The following is a 24210-nucleotide window of genomic DNA, read 5'->3' as shown; positions in this document are numbered from 1 at the left end:
ATAAGGCTCAGACATTTTTCTAGCTGGTTTTATTGGCCCTAGTGAGCTACCATTCCTTGAAGGTCACATCTAGGCGTTGTCTGGATTGTCTATAATGGAGGTGATTATATAAACATTTGGAATAGCAACAAACTTGAAAAGAAAAACTATTTTTTTCCAGATCAATAATATTTCATCCTAGAAAGTTCTAGAATTGTCTGTCTTAGGGTTTCTATTGCTGTGAAGAGACACCATGACCACAGCAACACTTTTTTTTTCAACCACAGCAATTCTTTTGTTGTTGTTGTTGTTGTTTTTTGTTTTTTTTTGAGATAGGGTTTCTCTGTGGCTTTGGAGGATGCCCTGGAACTAGCTCTTGTAGACCAGGCTGGTCTCGAACTCACAGAGATCCGCCTGCCTCTGCCTCCCGAGTGCTGGGATTAAAGGCGTGCGCCACCAACGCCCAGCTAACCACAGCAATTCTTATAAAGGAAAACATTCAATTGGGGCTAGCTTATAGTTCAGAGATTTAGTTCATTATTGTCATGGTGGGTGGTATCATGATGTACGGGCATGGTTCTCCAGACATGGTTCTGGAGAAGGAGCTGAGAGTCCTACATCTTGATCTGCAGACAACAGGAAGTTAACTGTGTGCCGCAGTGCTTAGCTTGAGCATAGTAGACCTCAAAGCTATCTCCACGGTGACACGCTTCCTCCAGCACAATCACACCTACTCCAACAAAGCCACACCTAATAGTACCATTCCCTTTGGGGACCATTTTCTTTCAAACCACCACACTGTCTGAACCCAGATACAATTATAGTTCTGAAATCCCAACGGAAATGCCACTTGCTTGGGGAAGAGTCTATGGAGGCTAGTGCTTAACTTAAGGCTGGAGATGTTGGCGGTGGCCTTGGAGGCCTGTCAGGGAATGGATGAAGGTACTTAGGAGGCCTTTCAATGCTCTTCAGATGGCCATGAGTAGGGAGAATCAGATGCCACCTGTGCTAGGAACTCACCCTCCTTCCTCCAAGGTACCCTCCTCCCTCCCACACTCAGCATTTCATTTGTTATTGCCTTTCTACATCTACACCTTGCTTTTTGTTGCTGTTGCTTGTTTTGATTTTATTATTTTCATTTTTTTTTTCTAGAACAGGGTCTTGCTATTTAGTCTAGGCTGACCTGGAACTCACTAGGTAGCTCAGGCTGGCCTTGAACTCTCTATACTCCTCCTGCCTCAGCTTCCTAAATGCAGGGATTACAGGCATGCATTATCACACCCAGTGTAACTCTTATATCTGAAAGACCACAACCTACTTATATATTACCAACCCATTTGGGGCTGGTTTCTTGTATTGATTAATAATAGTCAAACCTCATGCCCCCTTCCCACTAGCAGTTAAAATGTCAAAGCAACTCAAACACTTACTAATTAGAAATTAACCCAGGCAACAGCAACTTCCAAATGTTGCTCGGATTGCACACATACACTTCCCTCCTAGAGATCTGATAGGCTTCCCCTGGATCTGCCTGTCCCTTCACTGCCACACTAGAGTGGAGGACTGTCTCTTGGAGCACATGCCGGCCTCTTGGGAAATTAGTATTTTCAGGAAATCTTGAATCCCTCCCTAATCTGCAAGGTCCCTGTGTGGACCTCCAGGCCATCAAGGAAGCAGTCTCAACCCTCACCAGCAACAAAGGAAGCGAGAGGAAAGAGTCTCTAACTGTAGTGTGCCCTGCTGGGTTTCGGGACACATGGCATGCCAGGTCCCCTATGGACTAGAACTCATGTCTATAGGACCCTGCTTCACTCCCAAGCCTGTGGCTGGTGTCCTGGAAGGGAGTGTGTGGTGGTGACAGCTTGGTTGGACATCTGAGGGCAGGAGGACAGTAGAGGACATGAGAAGGTGGCTCTGCAAGCTGAAGGTCCCCAGCGAGGAATGATCCCAGGCAGCTTGAGCCACCTGCAGTCCCAGATTTGAGGCAGTCTTGGAGTCTGTGGATAGGATTGTCTTCAGAAGGTTTTGCAGCTGTTGGCTTGCAATTTATAACTGGCCAGGCTTTAAAAAGATTCCAACCCTTGTATGTGTAATGAGGCGGAGGCAATTTTATCCACCGTAATTTCTCTTAGGAAGAAGGCTGTCTTTGTTCTCAGAATGCCTTGAACAAGGCTTCAGAGGAGGAGGAGGTGGCTCTGCTTGACAGCGGGAAAGAATTGTGCGTTTGATTCTAAAAGGGGAGAGGGGGGGGTTGGAAGAAGAGGAGCAAACAACGGGGAGGGGAGCAGGAAGACGGGTGAGCTGGAAGATTGGCATATGAGGTGCACAGTGAGATGAGGCTGGGCTCCGCTCATCTCTTCCTGTGCTGGGCAAAGTTGTAAATGTGAGCAATGATCCACTCCATGACTGTTACAAGGAATCCTTGGCACCGTCCATATGGTTCATGAAACCTCTGCAATTTGGTTATTTGGGAGCTTGGAGACTGAGGCTCCTGTCCAGGGCACAGTGTACACCATCCAAGGGAAGCTTGCAGAAATGCCGGAGAGATGTCCCACCCTTTGGGCTATGGAATGCAGGCTAGACCTCTGAAAGCAAGAGTATGCTACATGGCACCTATGTTTTCATTTTATTTGAGGAAGGGGAGGCAGTCAGGGACCCACATTCCAGGCCAAGTTAGCCTGGAACTCCCTATATAGCCCAGGCTGGCCTCAAAACTCATAATATAGCTGTCTTGGGGTTTCTATTGCTGTGAAGAGACACTATGACCACAACAACTTTTATCAAGGAAAACATTTAATTGGGGTGGCTTACAGTTTCAGAGGTTTAGTCCATTATCACCATGGAGAGCAGTGTGGCAGCATGCAGGCAGACATGGTGCTGGAGAAGGAGCTGAGAGTCCTGTATCTTGATCCTCAGGCAGCTGTCTCACACTGGGTGTAGCTTGAGCATACAAGAGACCTCAGAGTCTCCCCCACAATGACACACTTCCTCCAATAAGGAAAACCTCCTAATGATGCTACTTTCTATGGGCCAAGCACTCAAACACATGCATCCACGGGGCCATACCTATTCAGACCACCACAATAGCTGATGCTGTCCTTGAACTTCTGATCCTCTTGCCTCCACTTCCAAAGTGCTAGGACTACAGACAGGTGTCTCCACCATCCATGGTGATGTTTGCCATTGTTGTTATTTTGTTGTTTTAAGACAGTATCTTACAGTATAGCCTTGGCTGGCTTGGAACTCATTATGTAGCCCAGGCTGGCCTTGAACACCTAATAATCCTCCCAACATGAGACAGCATACTTGGGTCTAAGTTGCTCTTAATTTTGTCTGAAGGTGGCATAAATTGCCTATTCTGGTTTCAATTATCACTTAAAGATTAACAAATGAAGTCAGGCAGTGGTGGCCCACACCTTTAATCCCGACATATGGGAGGCAGAGGCAGGCAGATCTCTGTGAGTTTGAGACCAGCCTGGTCTACAAGAGCTAGTTCCAGGACAGGCTCCAAAGCTACACAGGTAAACCTTGTCTGGGAAAAACAAAACAAAACAAACAAACAAACAAACAAAAGATTAACAAATGATCATCTTGAAAACAGAGAGTGCTAGCCAATATATATATATATATATATATATATATATATATATATATATTGTATGTATTTTTGTGTGCATAGATGTTTTGCCTGCAGGTATGTCTATGCACCATATGTTTGCCTGATACCAGGGGCATCGGATCCTCTGGAACTGGATTTACAGACAATTCCAAGCCAATATGTGGGTTCTGGGAATTGAACCTGGGTCTTCTGGAAGAGAAGCAAGTGCTCTTAATTGCTGGGCTATCTCTCCAGCCCCAGAAATGATATTAAAACCACCCTGTCAGTACTAATATTAATGTAGTAATTCAGAACTAAGCTGAGTGCTTTATAAGTTTGAATAAATAACTATAGTGGGGTGAGTGGGGGTGGTGGCTTGTGCCTGCAAGGCCGGCACTTGGGAGGTGGAGGCAGAAGGATCATGAATACAAAGTAGTCTCAGGTACATGAAATCATGTCAGAAACAAACATTGGTGCTGGAGAGATGGCTCAATTCTCTTCCAGAGGTTCCAAACTCAGTTCCTAAATCCATGTTGGACAGCTCAGAACTACCTGTAATTCTCTAGCTCCAGGGGATCCTATGCTCTCTTCTGGTCTCCATGGGCACTCTCACATACACACATGCACATACATAGACATAGACACAAACACATGCTCACCAAAAGAGTGCAAAATTAAGTATAAAGCGAACAAATAACTCCCCGTAACTGCTGGTGTTGGGACCTGGGGCTGTCATTGTGAGAGTAGGGAGATGAGAGAAAGTGCCATGTAGGGTTGCACTTGAACCAGGGACATCAGTATGAAGCCAAGACTTCGCACCATGTGTGTACACACATACTTGCTTCTAGTACATTTTCCAGTTTTCTGGTTTTTTTGCTCACTGAAAGGGCTGAGATGTGACACTCCAGTGTCTTGAAACACACCCGCATTCTAAACACACCCTGGGTTCTAAATGCCATTACACAAGAACACATAGGGCTCATTGAGAGATGGTGGATCCAGGTTTAAGGCAGGGAAAGTCACTGAGGAGAGTGTAAGACTGCTATGGAAGCGAGACATGCCCACACAGTAACTGGCTTGAAAGAAAACACTGGCCATGTTTGGACAAATTTGTCATTAAGAAGATGGATAGATTCTAGTGCCCCAAATAGGGAGAAAACACATCCACAAGGGCTGGCAAGATGGCTCAGCAGCCAAAGCACTTGTTGTGCAAGCCTGGTGATCTGAGTTCAATCCCTGGGTCCCAATAAAAGTGGATGAAGTGGACCAAGCCCACACAGTTGTCCCTTGACACACACACACACACACACACACACACACACACACACACACACACACACCTTAGCATGTGCACACGGTGATAATAAGTAAATGTTGGACTGGGGGTTTGATGGCAGTTGCTGTGATGTTGTTGCACCCCCAATATAAATAAATTCAAGGGGAAGGAGTTACGTTAGCTCATAGTGTCAGAGGCTTCAGTTCATGGTCCATGCATCCCGAGATTCTGCACCCTGATGAGGCTGCAGGAGCATGTGGTAGAGGTTCTCTGCTGGTAGACATCTCTGGGATGACAGCATAATGGTTACTGCCACTCACATTGGGGACAGTGCTCCCTGGCTTTGGGAATCCTCACAGAAATGCCCAGAGTGCACTTCACTAACCTCCCAGGTCCTCCTGGACCTAATAGAGCTGTGGAGCAAGCTGGTGTGATTTGTTTAAACAGCAGGTTTGTATCAGGGTCACCAACACTGTAAGTAGGGGTTATCAGAAACAGGACATTAATTTTCTTTCAAAGCATCCCGTGCTGGGACTGAAGACATGCTGCAGTTGGTGTCTGCCATACATGACACCTGAGTTTGGGTCCCCAGCACCCACATAAGAGGTCCTCCTGGACCAATGAGCTTGGAGCAAGCTGGTGTGATTTGTTTAAACAGCAGGTTTGTATCAGGGTCACCAACACTGTAAGTAGGGGTTATCAGAAACAGGACATTAATTTTCTTTCAAAGCATCCCGTGCTGGGACTGAAGACATGCTCAGTTGGTGTCTGCCATACATGAGAACCTGAGTTTGGGTCCCCAGCACCCACATAAGAGCTGGACATGATATCATGTGTCTGTTACCCCAGGACTGAGGGAGAGGAGGGTTCCTGGGCTCACTGGTCATCCACTGTGGATAGTCTGAGAGCTCCAGATTCCAAGAGAGATCCTGTCTCAAAAATAAGGTGGGGAGCAATAGAGAAAGACCCCAGAAATTGACCTCTGACACACACACACACACACACACACACACACACACACACACACACACACACACACACACACACGGACACACACACACACACGCCCCTGCAGGTTGCTGATTTACCAGTCACAAAGAGGAAAAGGTATCTGTATGAAGGAGTTAGATCATATCCTTTAAACTGAGCCCCAGCTTCTTAACCTGGAGGTTGTGACCCCCATAGAGAAAACTGAATGTGGAGTTGTGAAAAATTGAACAAGAAAGGTCTGCGAGTGAGTTAAACCAAAACTTACCTCAAAATCAAACCTGTAATGAATCCAAGGTGTTATTGCCTCAGACACCTTTGCTGCAGCCTCAGGTCTGAACACCGGACAGGTACACTTTGTGCCGTTCACACCCATCACACCACACACCAGCCAGTGCTGCCCCAATTGCCTCAGCTCAGATTCAAGACTACTGTATGTTATGAATCTCCATGTTATCACTGCATACACAAAGTTTTCTGGTTTTAGAGACTCACAAGTTTAATCATAAACACGAAGACTTCGTATTTCCCTGCCTCCATTCCTCGGCATGTGAGTTTTACAGTGTGTCTCTGGGATGGATTTGAATGTTTGACTTGAAAGTTACTGTTTGCGGTCTGGAGGATGGTGCAGTTAGTAAGCTGATTGCCCCACAAGCATGAGGACTGAGTTTGATCGTCAGCACCCATGTGAAAAGCAGCTGGTTCAGTGACATGTACTTGTAAATCTGGCACCTGAGAGGCAGAGGCAGGCAGATCCCTGATGCTCACTGGCCAACCAGCTTAGCCAACCATTAAGGTCAGCCAGAGACTGTTGAAAAGCAAAGTGGATGGCTCCTAAGTAATGACACTCAGTGTAGTCCTCTGGCCTCTACACACACACACACACACACACACTTGCACACCCAACCCATCTGCATTTGTACACATACAAACACACGTACAAAAATTCCTTTTAGAGCTGACTTATATTTTATTTAAAAACAAAGATTAAATTTATTAGAAAGAATATGCTTAATATGGAAACAATTTATACTTTAACAAATACTTAAAATTAAAAATCATTAAATGGATTTTGGTGTAATTAGAACACTTTCTAGGAATGTTTGAAACAACCCTAAAACATACTTTTGCCATTTTGCAGTATGCGAAGTGGTGATCTCAGCATTGCTTATGAAATCAAAATATCTGTCAGCTCTGTAAACTGTTGAAGATGCTCTACATTCTGCAGTAGCAGATATCCAGCCAAGATTTATTATTGGTATTATTAGGTTTTGTTCTTTGGGAAAAGTTTCACTGTATAGCTTTGGCTGGCCTGAAATTCATTATGTAGACCAGGCTGGCCTAGAACTCACTCTGTAGAACAGGTTGGGCTGGAAGTTGCAGCAATCCCCCTGCCTCTGCCTCCTGAGTGTTGGGATCACAGGTGTGCATGCTGTGCCCCGCTGAGAGTTGATTCTTTATGTAAAAATAAACACCTTAATCTCATTAGTGTGTAAATTTGCTTTCCTTTTTAATAAATGGAAAATTATATATATGTATATATATAATTACTTTAAAATAGATTCCTTTTTTAAATTAACATTTTATTTGATGTGTATGGGTGTTTTGCCTGCATGTATGTCTGTGTACCACACATGTGCAGATGCCTCCCAGACCAGAAGAGGGCATCAGATCTCCTGGAACTGGAGTCAGGCATTTGTGAGTCACCCTGTGGGTGCTGGGAACCAAACCTGTGTCCTCTGCAAGAGCAGCTAGTACTCCTAACCACGGAGCCGTTTCTCCAGCCCCTCTCTGTTTTCCCCTCTTTGAGGACTTATTCTATGGGGCTGGGTGGGAAGTCTCCGTTCAGAGCACATATGCTAAAACTGGAATTGTACAGTGGTCATCGTGGCTCCTGCACAAGGACGACATGCAAATTTATGAAGCATCCTGTTAAAAACTAGGAAGAAGAAAGCACAGGTTTAGTCACTACATGATAACCCATCACATGGTCATGCTATGCATTTTAAAAACAAATTTCTATTACTGCCCTTTCAGATGGCTTCAGGTCTTAAAAAATTAAGTTATATTTTAATTTAGTGAGTGTGCATTTTTCGGTGGTGGGGTGGAGGGACAGAGAGAGAGTGTGTATTTATGTGCCACAGTGCAAATGTGAGGTCAGAGAACAACTTTTGGGAGTTGGTTTTGTCCTGTGGTGTGGGGCCTGGGGAATAAACTCAGGTGTTCAGGCCTGGCAGTAACTGCCTTTATGTGCCGAGCCACCTCACTGGCCCTCTAATGGGACTTTTAATATAAACGCCCAAGAGGATGGAGAGATGGCTGACTATGTAAGGTGCTTATTGGACAAGCATGAGGACCTGGGTTTGAAATTCCTGAACTCACATGTGGATGTGGCCAGCACTGTCAGAGGCAGAGACAGGGCGACTCCCAGGGCAACAGCCTGACTCCAGGTTCAGAGAGAGACCCTGTCTCAAAGGAATAATGGCAGAGAATGACAAAGCAGGGCACCTGATCGTGGTGATACATTGTTTATGATGTAATAAAATTTGCCTGGAGATCAGAATGCAAAGCTAGCCACAGCCATGGAAGCTGGGCAGTGGTGGCACACACCTTTAATTCCAGGACTCAGGAGACAGAGGCAAATGGATCTCTGTGAGTTCAAGGCCATCCAGGGCTACATGAGAATGAACCAGTCTAAAATAGAAACAGAGCTCATGCTTTTAATCCCAGCACTAAAGAGTTTATAAGGAGCTCGATGCAGTCTCAGACAGCAGTCTAGGATTCTGAGGCTTGGTGGAGAGCAAGTCTGGAGATGTAATCTGAGGTTCAGTGCATCGCCCTTCAGTCTGAGCATTGATAGAAGTGAGAACTCTCAATAGACTGGCTGCTTTGCTTCTCTGATCCTCAGTGACTATTATATCATAAACAATATATCACCACATCTGATATCTTCATCTTGTCTCTTCACTTGTACAAATACAGTACATACAGAGTGCACACACACACACACACACACACACACACACACACACACACACACACACACACCACACACTTACACATACTTGTCAAGTTACAAGTCAAGTTTTTGTCTATTTGCATGCATTTTTGTCATACCTACCACACTAAACATAATAGGTCTGGGAACCAAACCCAGGTATTCTGCAAGAGCAGCAGGTACTCTTAACTCCTGAACCATCTCTTCAGGTATGCCTCACATTAATAATTTAGCCCATGGTGGATTTAATGCTCTTAGGCTGATTGGCCATTGGTCTCCTGCAGGATGCACCACCTGTCCCACAGCCAGAGCTTCCCAGTTTACTTCCCTGGTCCTAAGATGACTGGAGTCAGCTTTGGGGAATATTGTGTTTCCCTGGTTCCTTCTACCCCTGGCCTTGCAGAACATCGCTCATAGAAGGTAGGAGCCAGGGACTTATCTCAGCTAACCGAGTTTAGCCTGATCTCCTGGGAGGGTAGTGAAAGGGTTTAGGACGATGTCTGAGTTAGCTTTAATTTCCAAGTTGACACAGTCTAGAGTTGTCTGAGAGAAAAGCTGTGATTGTAAAATTGCCTAGATCACATTGGTATATGGTCATGCCTGTTAGGGACTGACTTGATTGTTGATTGATGCAAGAGGGCCCAGTCCACGGGTGAGACTATCCCCAGGCAAGTGTTCATGGGCTGTATAAAAAATTGAGCTAAGCATGGGCCTGTCAGTCAGTAAGCCAGAGATTAAGCCAGCAAGCAGCATTCCTCCATGTTTTCTGCCTTTGAGTTCCTGCCTTGACTTCCCTCAGTGATGGACTATGACATGGAAATGAAGCCAAGTAAATGCTTTCCTCTCTATTTTGCTTTTGGTCAAAGTGTTTTTGTGACAGCAGTGGATAGGAAACTAGAACAAGACAGGAGAAGGTCTGGAGACTGCTTGCAGTGCCAGTAGCTTTGGCCCCGAGTTCCTGTGCTTGAAATTCAGACACAAGACAAGCCTGATTCCAGACAGGAATCAGTTATGGAATGGTCAGGGCAGGAAGTGGTATAAACCTTGGGCTTCCTGCCAGCTATGCAACCTACCGCCTGTTAGTTCTCCCCGTGCCGATCTCTTCTGCTTAGCCCTCACACTCTGCCTGGCTCATCCCTACCCATTGTATGGACTGTTTTTCTATTTATCGTATGTGAGTATATGTGTGACTTAGTTCTGGGACTCAGTTCTCTCCTTCAGCCATGTGAATCTGAGTGTTAAACTCAGGTCACCAGACCTAGTTTCAAGTACCTTTACCTAATGAGCCATCTCACAGGTGCTGGGTTAAGTTTTAAATGGTTAATGGGGCCTTATCTTTCTTTCTCAATCCTCATCCCCCTCCCCCTCCCTTCTCTGTGTTCTCCTCCTCTCTCCCTCCCTATACCTCTTCCCCTTTCCTCTCTTCTCTCCCCCTCTCTTTTCTCCGTCTCCTCCTTCCCCTCTCCCCCCTTCTTCTCTCTCCTACTGCCTCTCACTTTCCCTCAGCTTTTGGCCAGATGTTCCTGCTACTGTCTAGTGTTAGCTGTCTGGAATAGTAGATGGTAAATTATATATCTGGCTCCTTCAGGCACTCCTGCCTAGTGCATTATTCCAGGTCATCTAGAGAAACAGAACTGAGAGAAGGAGCATATACTATACAGATGGGATTTATGAGAGTGCCCTACAGTCAGTGGTGTGACTGTTCCAACAATGGCTGTCTAAGTGTCCAATAGTTGTTTGGTTCAGGAGGCTGGATGTCTCAGCTGGTCTTCAGTACACATTGGAATCTGGAAGAAGTAGGTTCTAATGCCAGTGAAGGAATGGACTTACCAGACAAGCAAGGGCTTCTTCCATGTCTGTATACAGGCTGCCACGAGAAGGTGTGGCCCCGATTTACGGTGGACCTTCTTACCTCAAAAGATCTGGTTTTAGATTGAGTCTTCTTTGACTGCAATGATCCAACCAGGAAAAATCCCTCACACGTGCACCCAGCAGTTTGGGTTGGTTAATTCCTGATGTAGTCAAGTTGACAACCAGGAATGGCCATCACACAGAGGTTACAGAGAAGTTTGCGTTTTACTTGGAAATGGGTTGTAGTACCAGGAAAGATTATGAAGATTATGAAATTATGAAGATTATGAAATATTATTAAGAGTTTGAAGTCAGCCGGGTCATAATAGTGAGTTTAGGACAGCCAGGGTTACATAGAGAGACCCTGTCTCAAAAAATTAAAAATAAAATAAAAATACAATGTTTTTATTCTTTGAGAATTTCACCATGAATTCAATGTATTTTTAGATCTTATTTATCTCCAACTCTTCCACTTAGCTCCTCCCCGATCCACCCCCACACCCTCCCAACTTCTTGTTCTGTCTTAGACACTGTTCTATTGCTGTGAAGCAACACCATGACCAAGGAAACATTGGGGGCTTGCTTACATTTCAGAGGGTTAGCCCACTATCGTCACAGTGGGGGAACATGATGGCATCCAGGCAGGCATGGTACTGGGTGGTAGCTGAGAGCTTTACATCCTGATCCACAGAGAGAGAAGACACTGGCCCTGGTGTGAGCTTTTGAAAACTCAAAGCCTACTCCCAGGGATGCATCTCCTGCAACAAGGGCACATCTAATCTTTCCAAAGGCTCGCCAGTTGGGCACTAAGAATGCAAATATACGAGCCTATGGGGGCTAGTCTCACTCAAACCATTACACTCTATATATCATTTAAAAAAAAAAAAAACAAAAACAACCCATACATCTTGCCACACAGGTTGTTATTGCATCTCACAGGGTTCACAACTAGATGAGACCATTGGTGACTTTTCTTTCCCAGCAACCTGCATGTCACCTTCTGGAACTGTGAGAGCTAGCCAGCAGGGAGGAAACTTCATGATTAGTACATTCTTGATTTCTCCATGCCCTGTGACCTGCATGTTTATTTATTTATTTATTTATTTTCAGAAATAGGGTCGGTCTTACCATCAAGTTCTGGTGGTCATCCAAGGCCAATGGCAATAATCTGACTTGTTTGGGTATTTGGGACACCTCCTGATTATTTTTTGATACAGAGTCTCATGCAGCCCAGGCTGGCCTCAGACTCCCTATGTAGCTGAAGTTAGCCTTAAATTCCCTATTCTTGTGCTTTCACCTTCCAAGTAATAGGATTGCAGATGTGCACCACCACTGTGACCCTCTACCACTGACCCATGTCCCCCAGTCTCCTACTCATCTCTGCTTGGGGCTTCCCAGCAGGTCCACAGGGGCAAGATGCTCCTCAGGCCAATAGTTTGCTGCTCAGGCATGCCTCCCAGCACATGTGTTTGCAGAGGACCTCTGGAGACCATACCCCTGTGGAATATAGGGAGAAGCTCTTCTTACCTCTTTGAGGCACACTGACTATAGGCAGACAGGCTGGTGATGGAGACTTGGGAAGCAGCAACATTGGCTGGTGTGCTCCCAGCCTGGGGCTACAGCAGGGGCCACAGCCTAGCAGCCACCCCCAACCAGCTGTGCCCCTCACAACTTTTACATTCAGGGACTAGCTGCCTGTTTGTTCCTGGTTGAAAAGACTTCCTGCCAAGCTCACCCGGCTCTGACCTCCCAGCATTTTTCCTCCCTAAAGCCCTTCTGCCAGGCACTGTAATAGAGTGGTAGGAGAGCAGGCATAGCAGGAGACATTTCTTGTGAGCCCAAATCTCCCTGAACCCCCCCCCCCCAGAGCAGCCAGCTCTTGTGGCCTCTCCACACAGGTGACTAGGGCCATGTCCATCCCACGGGACCTTTGAGCAAGTCTTAGTTAGGCCAACTCCAGCCTGGAGGCCCAGAGTGAAAGTGTTCCTTCTAGCTTTCCTCTATTCTGGGCCCTCAGGCCTGTCTGCAGGAACTTTGGCTCTCCTTCTCTCTTACACTCTTTGCCAAGCTCAGGGCTTAATGGAACTGATTCTTTTGGCTTGAGGCTGCCTTTGATGACTGTGTCAAATGAGATGGAATCTGGCCAGGTTGTTATAGGAACTCAGGAGAATCCCTGGGGTAGGAGAAATAATGAGAATTCAGGGCTTTTCACTGCATTTCACCAGAAAGTAGAGCATGCATTGTCCAGGCCCGTAGAGGCCCAGGCAGCAGAAGGAAGCCACACAGGCTTGGGGACCCTGAGCTCATCTAGGAGGTTTTGGTGTGCTGGGGGTTAGGGGTGCCTGTCAAAGGTTTAATGAAACTTAGTTCAAGTGCTAAATCCTGAACTTACTCCTTATGCAGCCTTAAGCAAATTAAAACAATGTGATCCAATTTTACTGAAACACAAGGCCAATTGTGGTGCTCACCTATTGTCCTTGCACTTGGGAAGTTGAAGCAGAAGGGTTGCCCAAAAGTTAGAGGGCAGTCTCAGCTACATGATGAGATCTAGGCTAGCCTGGGCTACAAAGTGAAACCCTCCCCCTGAAACACAAAATAAAACAAAAACAAAGGAAGCAAAGAAAAAACAAAAAAACCCATTCAGAGTCTAGAATAGAAGCTAAGCTTTTGCTGTGGTTTTCCTGGTGTTGTGTACGGTGGTTGGGAATGAGGTATTTTATGCTTTCCTGCCTCTTCTGATATCTTCATTTCCCTTTTTCTTTTTCTTCTTTTGGCCCCACACTCGAGAGCCTCCTGCTTTAGCCTCTTGAATGCTGGGATTCCAGACATGTGTCACCATGTTCAGTTTCTTTGTTGCTATTTTTTTTAAACATTTTTTATGTGTGTGTGTGTGTGTTGGGGGGGGCGGATTTGTGATTGTGAGTCCAGTGCCCATGGAGGCAAAAGAGGTCCTTACATCCTATGAAACTGGAGTTACAGGTTAGCCCTCTCACGTGGGCACTGGGAATCAAACTTGGGTCCTCTGAAAAAGCAGCATGTTTCATTGGGTGTCTATAGTCCAATTTATGTATCTATACTACTGCTAGTGATCTGTAGTCTTGGCCATGTATGGATGCTATTCTGAAGGTCTTGAACTTGCTGTGTAACCATGGCTGACATGATCTGATGTTCCTGCCTCCCCCTCTACAGTGCCAGGATTACAGACATGCACTACCAACCCATCGGCTTACTTGCTTATTTTTTTTTAATCACTGTATATTCTCCCTCTCCTTCTTCTCCTCCCCCTCCTTACCTCCCCCCTCCTCCCTCTGTTGGGTTTCTTGTGTAGCCCAGGCTGCCTTCAGACTCACCATGTAACCAAAACTGGTTTGAACTCCTGATCCTTCCGACTTCACTTCACAAGAACTATTGTTAGGTGTATGCCTTCCACTGGCCTGTGTAGACCAGGCTAGCTACAAACTCACAGAGATCTGCCTTTGCCTTCTAGGTGCTGGGATTTAGAAATGGGTGCCACAGTACCTCGCTTGTTTGCTTCCTTTTGACACAGTTTCATTGTTTAGTGTGCACTGGCTTGGAACTTAATCTGTAGCCCAAACTGGAACTCATGATTCCCTGACTCTGCCTCTATTACCGGTATTGCAGGTAGACACCACCACTCCTGGCAAATTATTGTGTGATATTTCATTGAGTGCTTATAGTCCAATTTGTGTATCTACACTTCTATTAGTGATCTGTAGTCTTGGCCTTGTGTGAGAACTGTTCTGAAGGTTTTTATCCAAGTCTGTTGGTGAATGAAAGCTGTCTTCTATCACGTGTTGCTTTGAAGAGTTAAAAACAAAAAAACAAACAAAAAACACATGCAATTCAACCATCTACCTGACTGTCAGATGTTGTAGCCATAGTACTTCAATAGGTAATCTGTCAGTAGTATTTTTAAAAAATTTATTCGCTTATTTTGTGTGTATGTGTGTGTGCTTGCAAGTATGAGTGCAAATGTGCCTCAGTGCATGTGTGGCATTCAGGGGACAGCCGGCGAGAGTTGGTTCTCTCCTTCCATCACTTGGGTTCCAGGGACTGAACACAGGTAGTCAGATTTAGCTACAGTCACTTTTACCCACTGAACCATTTTGCCAGCCTCCGCTAGTATTTTTTTTTTTTTATGACAAAAATAAATCATGGAAGCATAATGTGATTATATCCACCTAATAGAAGCTTTTGATGTAACAATTGAAGTTGAGTTCTTCCTTGTCATTCCTTGATCATTTTTTTCTCCAACCTAAGTCACTCCTGTTATGAGCTTGGTGGGTCTCAATTTCTTTTTCCTTATTTTTATAGGTACATAAATATACTCCTAGAAAACCTTTTACCTGCTGCCTCCTTCCCGTGTGTCTGAGTGTCTGTGTCTCTCTGTGTATGTTTGGTCCAGTGAATGATGTTATACTGCTTGGCCATTTTGTTCTCACTCAGGAAATTACCCTGGATGTGGTCAGGAAATGCTTGCTTGGTTTTATGTTTCCTTCCTCTGTGATGGGGATGGGACTCAGAGCCAAAAGCATATGAAGCAAGTCTTCAAGTCCTGAGCTACACCCCAGCCCTTAAGTCACTTCTGGTGTGTGTGTGTGTGTGTGTGTGTGTGTGTGTGTGTGTGTACACATTCACACAGGTGTGCATGGTTGTGGAGGCCAGAGGTCAACCTCAGGTGCAGTTCCTCAGGTGCTCTCAACAGTTTTGTTTTGAGGCAGTGTCTCTCTTGGCCTGGAGCTCACCTAGTAGACTATGCTGTCTAGCCAGAAAGCCCCAGGAATTCCCATTTCAACCCCTCCAGCTCTGGGATTGCAAGTATGCAGTCCTTCACTTTAGCTTTTAGTGCCTTCTGGGTTTTGAACCAGGGCCTTGTGTTTTCCTATAAGCACTTTACTGACTAAATCGTCTCCTGAGTTTTACTTCAGTTTTTGGGTGGGCTGGGCTGATCTGTTGTTGTATATCACACCATTGCTGTTGAGCCAGGTCCCTGTCGGGGGACATTTGGGCTGGACCTTTCCTGATGTTTCACGTGAATTCTGAGGGCTATGGTGGTCATGCATGTGAACACTGTCACTCTGCTTGAAGGCAGAACTGTCTGTCACAAGTATTGGTCTGATACCACACAATGTCCCTTCTCTTTCCTCTTCAGAGACGTCTCAGAGAGGCTGTGCAATTGCTGGAGGACTACAAGCATGGCACCCTCCGTCCAGGAGTTACCAATGAGCAGGTACCTCTGCCATGGGCAGGGGGAGGGGATCCTAGACTCTGTGGGTAATATGCCAACGTTTTTCCTTTTGTTCAGAAACTTTATTTCAAAACTTAATTGTGGGCTGGGCAGTAGTGGTGCATACCTTTAATCCCAGCACTTGGGAGGCCAGCCTGGTCTGCAGAGTGAGTTTCAAGATAGCTAGGGCTGTTACACAGAGGAACTTTGTCTTGAAAAACCAACCAACTAGCTAAACAAACAAACAAGAAAACTTAATTACGTATTTTTCAAGAAAAATATTTACACATAGTTAAAAAGGGAAAAAAAAAAAAAAAAGCACTGTGTTGTCACTCCCCCAGTCCTATTCCTGGTCACCAGAAAAAACTCCTTTCAGCATCTCAGGTGTAAATCTGTGTATTCAGATGTAAATCTGTATTTGTCCCTCTGAACTGCCGTTTCTCACTGTTAGTTGTGTCTGTTGAGGGGTCAACTCTCATTTCCTCCACTTCTGTTAAGACACATCTTCCTTCTCGTACACTCCCCTCCTTGAGCATTTAATCATGGTTGTACGGTCTGTATTTAAGCTGCTCATGTTATTCTAATTATTAAATAACACTTCCTGAATAGTCGAATCAAGTTGTTTGTATCATGGCCTTTTTTTTTTTTCTTTTTCAACTTTGTGTTTTATCTGGAGTTAATCATTGTCCATGGTTTTCACAGACAAACTTGGTTCCACTTCTAGCTCTTGCTGTATCTTCTGCATTCAGTATTTCAGTACTTCCTTTTACTTTGAAGTTACCTATATTGCCATTTCCCCATTTCCTACATCCAGCCAGTCCTGGGTCTTTCTTCTCTTTGTGTATCCTGTAGTTATGGTGAAATACTTCTTGCAGCTCCCTGAAAGGAGTGGATGAGAAGAATGTTTACATGTTTAGAGGGCTTTGGTTATTGTTGTTTTTGAGATAGGGTCTCACTGTGCAGTGTTGGTTGTCCCAAAACTCACTGTGCAGACAAAGCTGGCCTCAAATACACAGAGATCTACCTTAAAGGCACATGCCACCACTCAGACTTAACTGACAGTTTGCGTGAGAGAGTCCTAGGTGGACAATTTTTTTTTCCTTATACTTTTGAAGACCATTGCTTATTTTCTCCTGGTCTATAGTATGGCTTTTGGAAAATCTGATGCCATTTAATTTCTGATTTTTCTGAAGTTGCTTTCTTAGTTAGGGTTTCTATTACTGTGAAGAGACACTATGACCACAACTCTTACAAAGGAAAACATTTTATTGGGGCTGGCTTACAGTTCAGAGGTTTAGTCCTTTGTCATCATGGTGGGAAGCATGGTGGCAATAAGGCAGTCATGGTGCTGGAGGAGCCAAGAGTTCTTTCTATATCTGGATCTGAAGGCAGCAGGAAGACACTGAGATACATTTCCTCCAACAAGGCCACACCCATTCCAACAAGGACACGCCTCTTAATGGTACCACTGCTTATGAGCCTGAGGGGGCCATTTTTTTTTTAAACCACCACAGTTGCCTACTTTCTTTCTCTGGTGTTATTTGTGATCCTCTTTATCCCCTCCTTGAACTCTTAGTTCTCTTGACTTCAGATTCTCTCCATTTTAAAAGGGGTTGGACTACAGGCCTTTTTTGAGACAGGCTCTCACTAGTCAGCTTAACTTCAAACTCACAGCATTCCTTCTGCCTCAGCCTCTTGAATGCTGGGATTACAGGTTTGAGTTTCCCCATCCAGTTTATCCAAAGTCTTTTAAACATCATTAGTTTTGATTTTTGGTGACCCCTTTAAATCTGACAGTTCTTTGCAGTCCTGGAAAACATGTTTACAGTTTTCTCATTGTTGTTGTTTTTGAGACAGGGTTTCACTCTGGAGCTGGCTAACCTTGAACTCAAGGTACTTCTGCCTCAGCCTCCCAAGTGCTAGGATTAGAGGAGTGAGCCACCGTATTCAGCTATACTGTGTCTCTGATAATTTCTTATGATTCTGGAATTCCAAGACTTCAGATATTAGATATATTTTGTGTGTTCATGAGTCCTCAGTATGTACTTGTCAGTGTGTACATGTGCACGTGTGGGTGCGCATGTATGCAGTAGTGTAGGAGACAGGGGGTGTCTTTCTTCCATCTCTCCCTGAAGCGGTGGCTCATTGCTTTGGCTATGATGCTTGGCCATTGCTCTTCAAGGATCCACTAATCTCTTCCCCTCACATCACCAGGTTTACAAGTGTACACTGTCACATCAGGCTTTTTACACAGGTGTTCACGTTCCATGGCCGACACTTCCCCAAGAGCCATCTCCCAAGTCCCACATGTTGGACATCTGAAACTGCTGGAGTCTGCTGTGTGCTAGGCCAGTGCTCACCACTGAACTACATCCTCATTCTCAGGTTTCCTTCCATCACTACAGGACAGAGAGCAAGATGAAGCAGGGTGGCAGGACACAGGACACCTCGCCCCAGACAATGATAGTGAAGAAAACTGATAGTGTGGGAGACTAGCCGAAGCAGAGACTTGTCCAGTCTCAGGGCAGTTAGAGATTCTTCCTTCCTTCCTTCCTTCCTTCCTTCCTTCCTTCCTTCCTTCCTTCCTTCCTTCCTTCCTTCCTCCCTCCCTCCCTCCCTCCCTCCCTCTCCCTCCCTCCTTTGTTTCTTGATGTTTTGAGACAGGGTCTCTCTATGTAATCCTGGCTATCCTGGAACACATTATTGTAGATCAGGCTGGCCCTGAACTCACAAAACTCCTCCTACCTCTGCCACTGGGGTGCTGAGATTAAAGGTGCAGGCTGCAACACCCTGCCAGGAAGAGTTTTCTTACTTGAGATTGGCTGATGAGAAACCTGATAATGGGGGGGCCTGGGGTGGGAGGGGTCCAGGCAAGGATGAGAAAGGAGTGGGCTAGGCAAATTTGTGGTGGGATTGGCCCAGACAAAGATACACAGTGTGCAGAAGGTCCAGGGAGGAAGCGCCTCAGAAGAAATGAACAGGACAGATATGTAGATGCGAGCGTGGCAAAGTGACCTCAGTGCCTTGGCTAAATGCCTAGGCAGGGCCCTGAGGGAATGAGAGACAGGAAGCCTAGGCAGTCAAGCGGTCCTGTCTGTCTTGAGGTTTTTGCCCTCCAGCCCTGAGCAGGAAGGCAGGCTGTGTATAGTCTCGTTGCCAGTAGTGGCATTTCTGTCTGGCCTTGGGTCCGCTTGGGAGACTTGAACCTCCAGCCCTCTAGCCTGAAGGGCCCTCACACCTTCCCGTGTCCTTGTACCTGTCAGAAATAAGGCCACTTCCTGACTCTGGCCCATTACCTGTCTAAGCACCCTTATGCCCCATTCCCAATGAGCTGGGTCTCTTGGAACCTCTGTCAACTCTCAGAGTTTGGGGATAGAGGCCACATTATTCTCTTTGCTCCTTCAGACAGCTGAGAGCTGCTGTCCTGTTTTTCAGCCTGCTTTGTTTTCTGTCCCCAAAGCCCCTTCGGGCCTCCAGGGTGGGGGGGGGGAGGGCCTGGAGCTTGGCATTTAGCTGCTTCCTGTGCTGCTGCCTTCTGGCTGGCAGTGGTAGTGCCTGGTGGGTCCATCTGGTGGCTGGGTGGCACACTACTCTAGGTGTGAGCCTGTCACTCTGGTCCCTAAGAACAGCATCCCTCTCTGCAGAGCCTGAAAAATTGGGCCCTGTGTGATGGCTGTCACAATGTTTCTTCCCTTGGGCCTCAGTCAACAAAGTCACAGACTGGACAGAGATGACATGTCAGCTTCACAGCAGTGTGAAATTAAGGAGAGCTCCAGGTTCTAGCTCAGGGAAGGCCCTGCTCAAGCATGTCTGGGGCGTTTGAAGAGTTCCACAGAGTTCTTGGACTTGGAGTAGACAGTAGTCTTGGTCTCTACACCTGAAATCTATCTGCTCCAAGGCCCTTTGGCAGGTATGGGGGTCCTGCACTGGCCACTGTCACTGATGTCCTGAGCTGCCTGGATTCCTAGTATGTGCTCTTAGTCATCTAAGCCATCCCAGGTGGTTTGCTTCTGTAGCCTCGCTTGCTCTTTAGCTCATGGACAGCTGACAGCTTCTCTGCAGACGGTTGCCTTCCTAAGCATTGGCACACCAATGAAGGATGCATGACTTGCAGGAGCTCCATATGCTAGTGTCTCTCTCAGCCTGGTTGGTCAGCCTCCTCCCCCAGCAGTTATATTGTTCCCACAACCCTTGGGAAACACCTTCCAGAATCTTCCAAGTTTCTGCTTTCCCAGATGTGTGACTTTGTTTACCTCTTGAGTTTCATGATCTTCTCTCCTGGAGGGAATGTTTTAGTTTGGAGGAAATTGCTGTGTTGCAGGTCTCATGTGTTCCAGTCTGGCTTTAAATTCAGTATGTAGCCGAGGATGACTTTGAACTCCCCTCCACCTCCAGAGTGCTAGGATTATAGACATGTACCACCCTGCCTGGTTTATGTGATGATGACATGGAAACCAAGACTTAGGCATACTAAGACAGCGTTCTACCCACTGAGCTACCTTATTGTTTCACACTGAGATTTTTTAGTGCTTAATATGTAGTAGGTGCTTGATAAACATTTGCTCACTAAGTAAATACTTTTATAATAAACACGAAAGTAAATATATCCCTATATTCATATTACAGAAGTGGTATTGGAGGCCTAGAAAGATTAAGTAAATCACCCCACATCTCCTAGTAAGCCAATGGGAGATTTTGAGTTCCTCTGTAGGGCCTGACCTCTATTCAGAGAGACGCTTTATGTGTCATGAAGCCACAGCTGCTGCAGAAGCAGGCAGAACATCCCTCTTCATTCCTGAATCTGTAGAATTGGGGGGCTCCCTTCACCCCACATAGGAGTGTATAGGTACTTGGTACCTGGGAGTTACCATGGCAATGCAATTAATGGTGCACTATAATACAATGGGCCCAAATGATCAATTAGGAAGTTTTTTGTTTGTTGAATGGAGGCATCCTTCCCGTACAGAAGGGTCCCCTTCAGGCTCTGTTTAATTACCTTCTGGAGGTTGTTTTAAATAGGCTCTGTCTTTGCTGCCTTAGGAGGTTTAGAGAAGCAGCTTGCTAGGAGACTGGGGGGGAAGTAAGCGAGCCAGACTGGGGGTGGGGCCATTGTTCTCCCTCTGGGTGCTGGGGTGTGTCCTGTCTCCTAGCAGCATGTGGGACCCCAGCCCACCCCTCCTTTGGTCTCCAGTTGGAGACTGAGGCAGGTTTATCTCAGACACTGGCCACTTCTGAAATCAGTAAATCTCTGTGTTGTAACAGCCACCCAGATGGCTTCCCTATACTGCCCTTTGTCCCTGTTCTCCAAGTGAGCCAAACAAACAGTCTCAACTCTCAGATCCATGCAGGGTGGTTACTAAAGCCAGTCAGTCCCACAGGGTCAGGGCTGCACAGTTCCACGTTCGGCCAGAGGCCCAGAGGGTGCTAGACTGAGTACAAAGGAGGTCATTGCTAAACCTGGGAGTGCAGTTCAGAGTGAAGGTGCCTCTGTGTGCTGCTGGGAAGATCCTGGCCTGGACTCTCCATGTGGGTGGCCGGCCACCGTGGCTCAGTTGGCCTTCCATGTGAGGTTGTATGTCCCAGGGTGGTTGTTCTCTGTGATCTGTTTTTACGAGTGCTTTTTCCCTGTGGGCAGTACCTGCTGTCTCTTCTGAATCTAGCATTTAATTCATGGGCCCAGCAGGTTGTGGGGGAAAGCCCAGCCAGAACTGTAGCCAGTGTCCTTACCCTGTCCTTTTGAGTTGGTATGGTAGACAGAACCGGAAGAGGCATGGGTTCCACCTCCTTCCTCTTCTGACCAGTTGTTGCTGTTATTTGAGACAGGGTCTTATGTAGCTCAGGATGACCTCATGTTCACGATGTAGCTGGGATGGCCTTGAACTTCTGGTCCTCTTCCTGCTGTCTCCAGAATTTGGGGGTTTTGTAGGCATATGTCCCCATGACCAGCTCTGGTTAAATTTTTGTTTATTCATTTTTGATTTGTTGAGACAATTGTTCTCCATGTAGCCCAGGCTGGCCCGGAACATGCCATACTGTAGGTTGGCCCAGAATCAGGCTCCTCCTGTCTCAGTGCTGGGCTTACATGTGTGCTTTGACTTAAAAAAAAAAAAAAGTGTACAAAAGCCAGGCGGTGGTGGTGCACGCCTTTAATCCCAGCACTTGGGAGGCAGAGGCAGGCGGATCTCTGTGAGTTTGAGACCAGCCTGGTCTACAAAGCTAGTTCCAGGACAGCCTCCAAAGCCACAGAGAAACCCTGTCTCAAAAAAAAAAAAAAAAAAAAAAAAAAAAAAAAAAAAAAAAAAAAAAAAAAAAAAAAAAACCAAGTACAAGCCAAAGGTGTGTGGGAATTTAACCAGGAATACAAGGCTGTGCCAGGGCCAAAGAGCCTGATCCTGTGTACAGTCACTTTGCTCTTGGCAGAGAGGAAGGAAGGAATGTTCGTTTTGGGTCGTGTGTTTCTACCCTCCCCTGGTGGTGTCCTGTTAGCATCAACAAGGCCTTGGTGCAGCCCTGCCTAGCTCTGACACATAGGAGGGAGCAGAAGATAGAGGGGTGGGGAGCATTGGCCTGGAAAAGGTTCATGTCACTTCTCTGCCACAGGAGCTCAGTCACCCAGACCCCTACCTGGTCAGCCACTGCGCTCTAGCTGTGGGGATTTTGTTGGATATTTAATCTTCCATATACAATAGGGGTCAATAAAGGATTTGGATGCTGGATACCCTATTTCATTAAAAACCAAAACAAGAACAAAAATACCCATTATAACTGTTATCATTATTATTATTTGAGACAGGGTATCATTGTGTAGCCCTGGCTGTCCTAGAACTCACTATGAACAGGCTAGCCATGGACTCACAGAGATCTACCTGCCTCCTGAGTGCTGGGATTGTAGGGGAGGGCAACCCCTGGCTCCTGGCTCCTGGGAGTTGGTACTGGACACATCCAGACACCAAGTTCTCAGCATAAAGGAGACTTATTACCCCGAGGGGCAAGCAGGGTGGAGGTTGGGGGGAGGAGAGGGGGCACCTCTGGATTGGGCAAAAGCAGACAGCAAACAGCAGCAGCAGCAGCAGCAGCAAAAGTTGTTTGTTTGTTTTTTCCAGGAGTGGGTGTTAAGAAGAAAAAGTCTGTGCTAGGGTGTACTACGGTGGTAAGCCCTTATTGGACAGGCTAGCTAGGGTAGTCAATGAATTTTGATTGTTGGACCTTGGAGTTTTGTCTCAGGAATGAGTCAGTGGCCAAATAAGGGAATGGACCTTGAGGGCTATCTTTAGGAATGCAATCTAATGGCTTTTGCAGGGGAGAGAGAAGGGTAAAAGGCAACACCTGTTGGCGCCATGTTTGCTGTGCTTGGGCCTGTGTTTGCCATGCTTGGGGTCTGTTAGAGAGCCAGCCCTTCAGTGATTAAAGGTGTGTGCCGCTAAGCCTGGTTCATGAAAAAGTTCAAATGCACGTTGTTTCTTTTTTTCCATTGGTTGCCTTTATTACATTAATTACTTAATTGATTAATCTACAGTGTGAGTCCACGGTCTTGATCATGCTGAGCATGTGATCTGGCTCTTTACAGCCAGCCCTACCGTGTGTGTGTGCGCGTGCGCGCGCGCGCGCGCGCGTGTGTGTGTATGTGTGTGTGTGTGTGTGTGTGTGTGTGTGTATGTATGTATCAATTAATTTTGAAGAGGTGATATGTGAACAAGAATTCTATATATGTGAACAGAATTCTAGAAGCGTAAAAAGAGCAAAGAATAAATAAGGAGGTTTTGGGGGCTTCGGAGCTGCTCATTCAGTAAAGTGCTTGTCATGCAAGCATAAGGAACTGAGCTGAATCCCTAGCACCCATGCAAAAGCCAGCATTAGGGGTGGCATGGATCTTGAGTTAGATGTTGGAGATGCAGAGATAAGAGGATCAGAGGAGCTCACTGGCCAGTCAGTCCAGCCAAATCAGAAAGAGAGCTATTGAAGACACCTGACATTGCCTCCACCCATTCACACCCCTGTGTAGAAGTCTTAGCTGGGGGTGTAGCTCACTCAGTTGGTAGAGTGCTTTCCAACTATGCATGGGACACTATGTAAAATATGACATGCGCCCAGGAGGTGGAGGCAGGAGGGTCAGGATTTCAAGGTCACATCACATAGAGTTTGAGAGCAGCCTGGGATATATAAGACTATGTCTTGAAAGTCAAAGCAAAATGTTGGGCTGGAATGATGACTCAGCAGTTAACAGTACACCCTCCTCTTACAGAGGACCTGAGTTTGATTCTCAGCACCCACAC

At 46.1% G+C, this 24210-nt stretch overlaps 1 protein-coding gene across 6 annotated transcripts in view; it reads left to right on the top strand.

Annotated features, from left to right (window-relative positions):
- Sfxn5 (sideroflexin 5) overlaps positions 1–24210 on the top strand; it is a 123910-nt gene that overhangs the window by 19288 nt on the left and 80412 nt on the right. For all 6 annotated transcript variants that reach the window (XM_027428746.2, XM_035448588.1, XM_027428747.2 and 3 more), the window contains exon 3: positions 15863–15940. In XM_027428746.2, coding sequence (XP_027284547.1) covers positions 15863–15940 — 78 coding nt within the window. The remainder of the gene's footprint in view (positions 1–15862; positions 15941–24210) is intronic.

The sequence above is a fragment of the Cricetulus griseus genome, chromosome 8 (genome assembly GCF_003668045.3).
Source record: "Cricetulus griseus strain 17A/GY chromosome 8, alternate assembly CriGri-PICRH-1.0, whole genome shotgun sequence".
Taxonomy (NCBI): Eukaryota; Metazoa; Chordata; class Mammalia; order Rodentia; family Cricetidae; genus Cricetulus; species Cricetulus griseus.
This window is presented reverse-complemented; position numbering and strand designations above follow the sequence as displayed.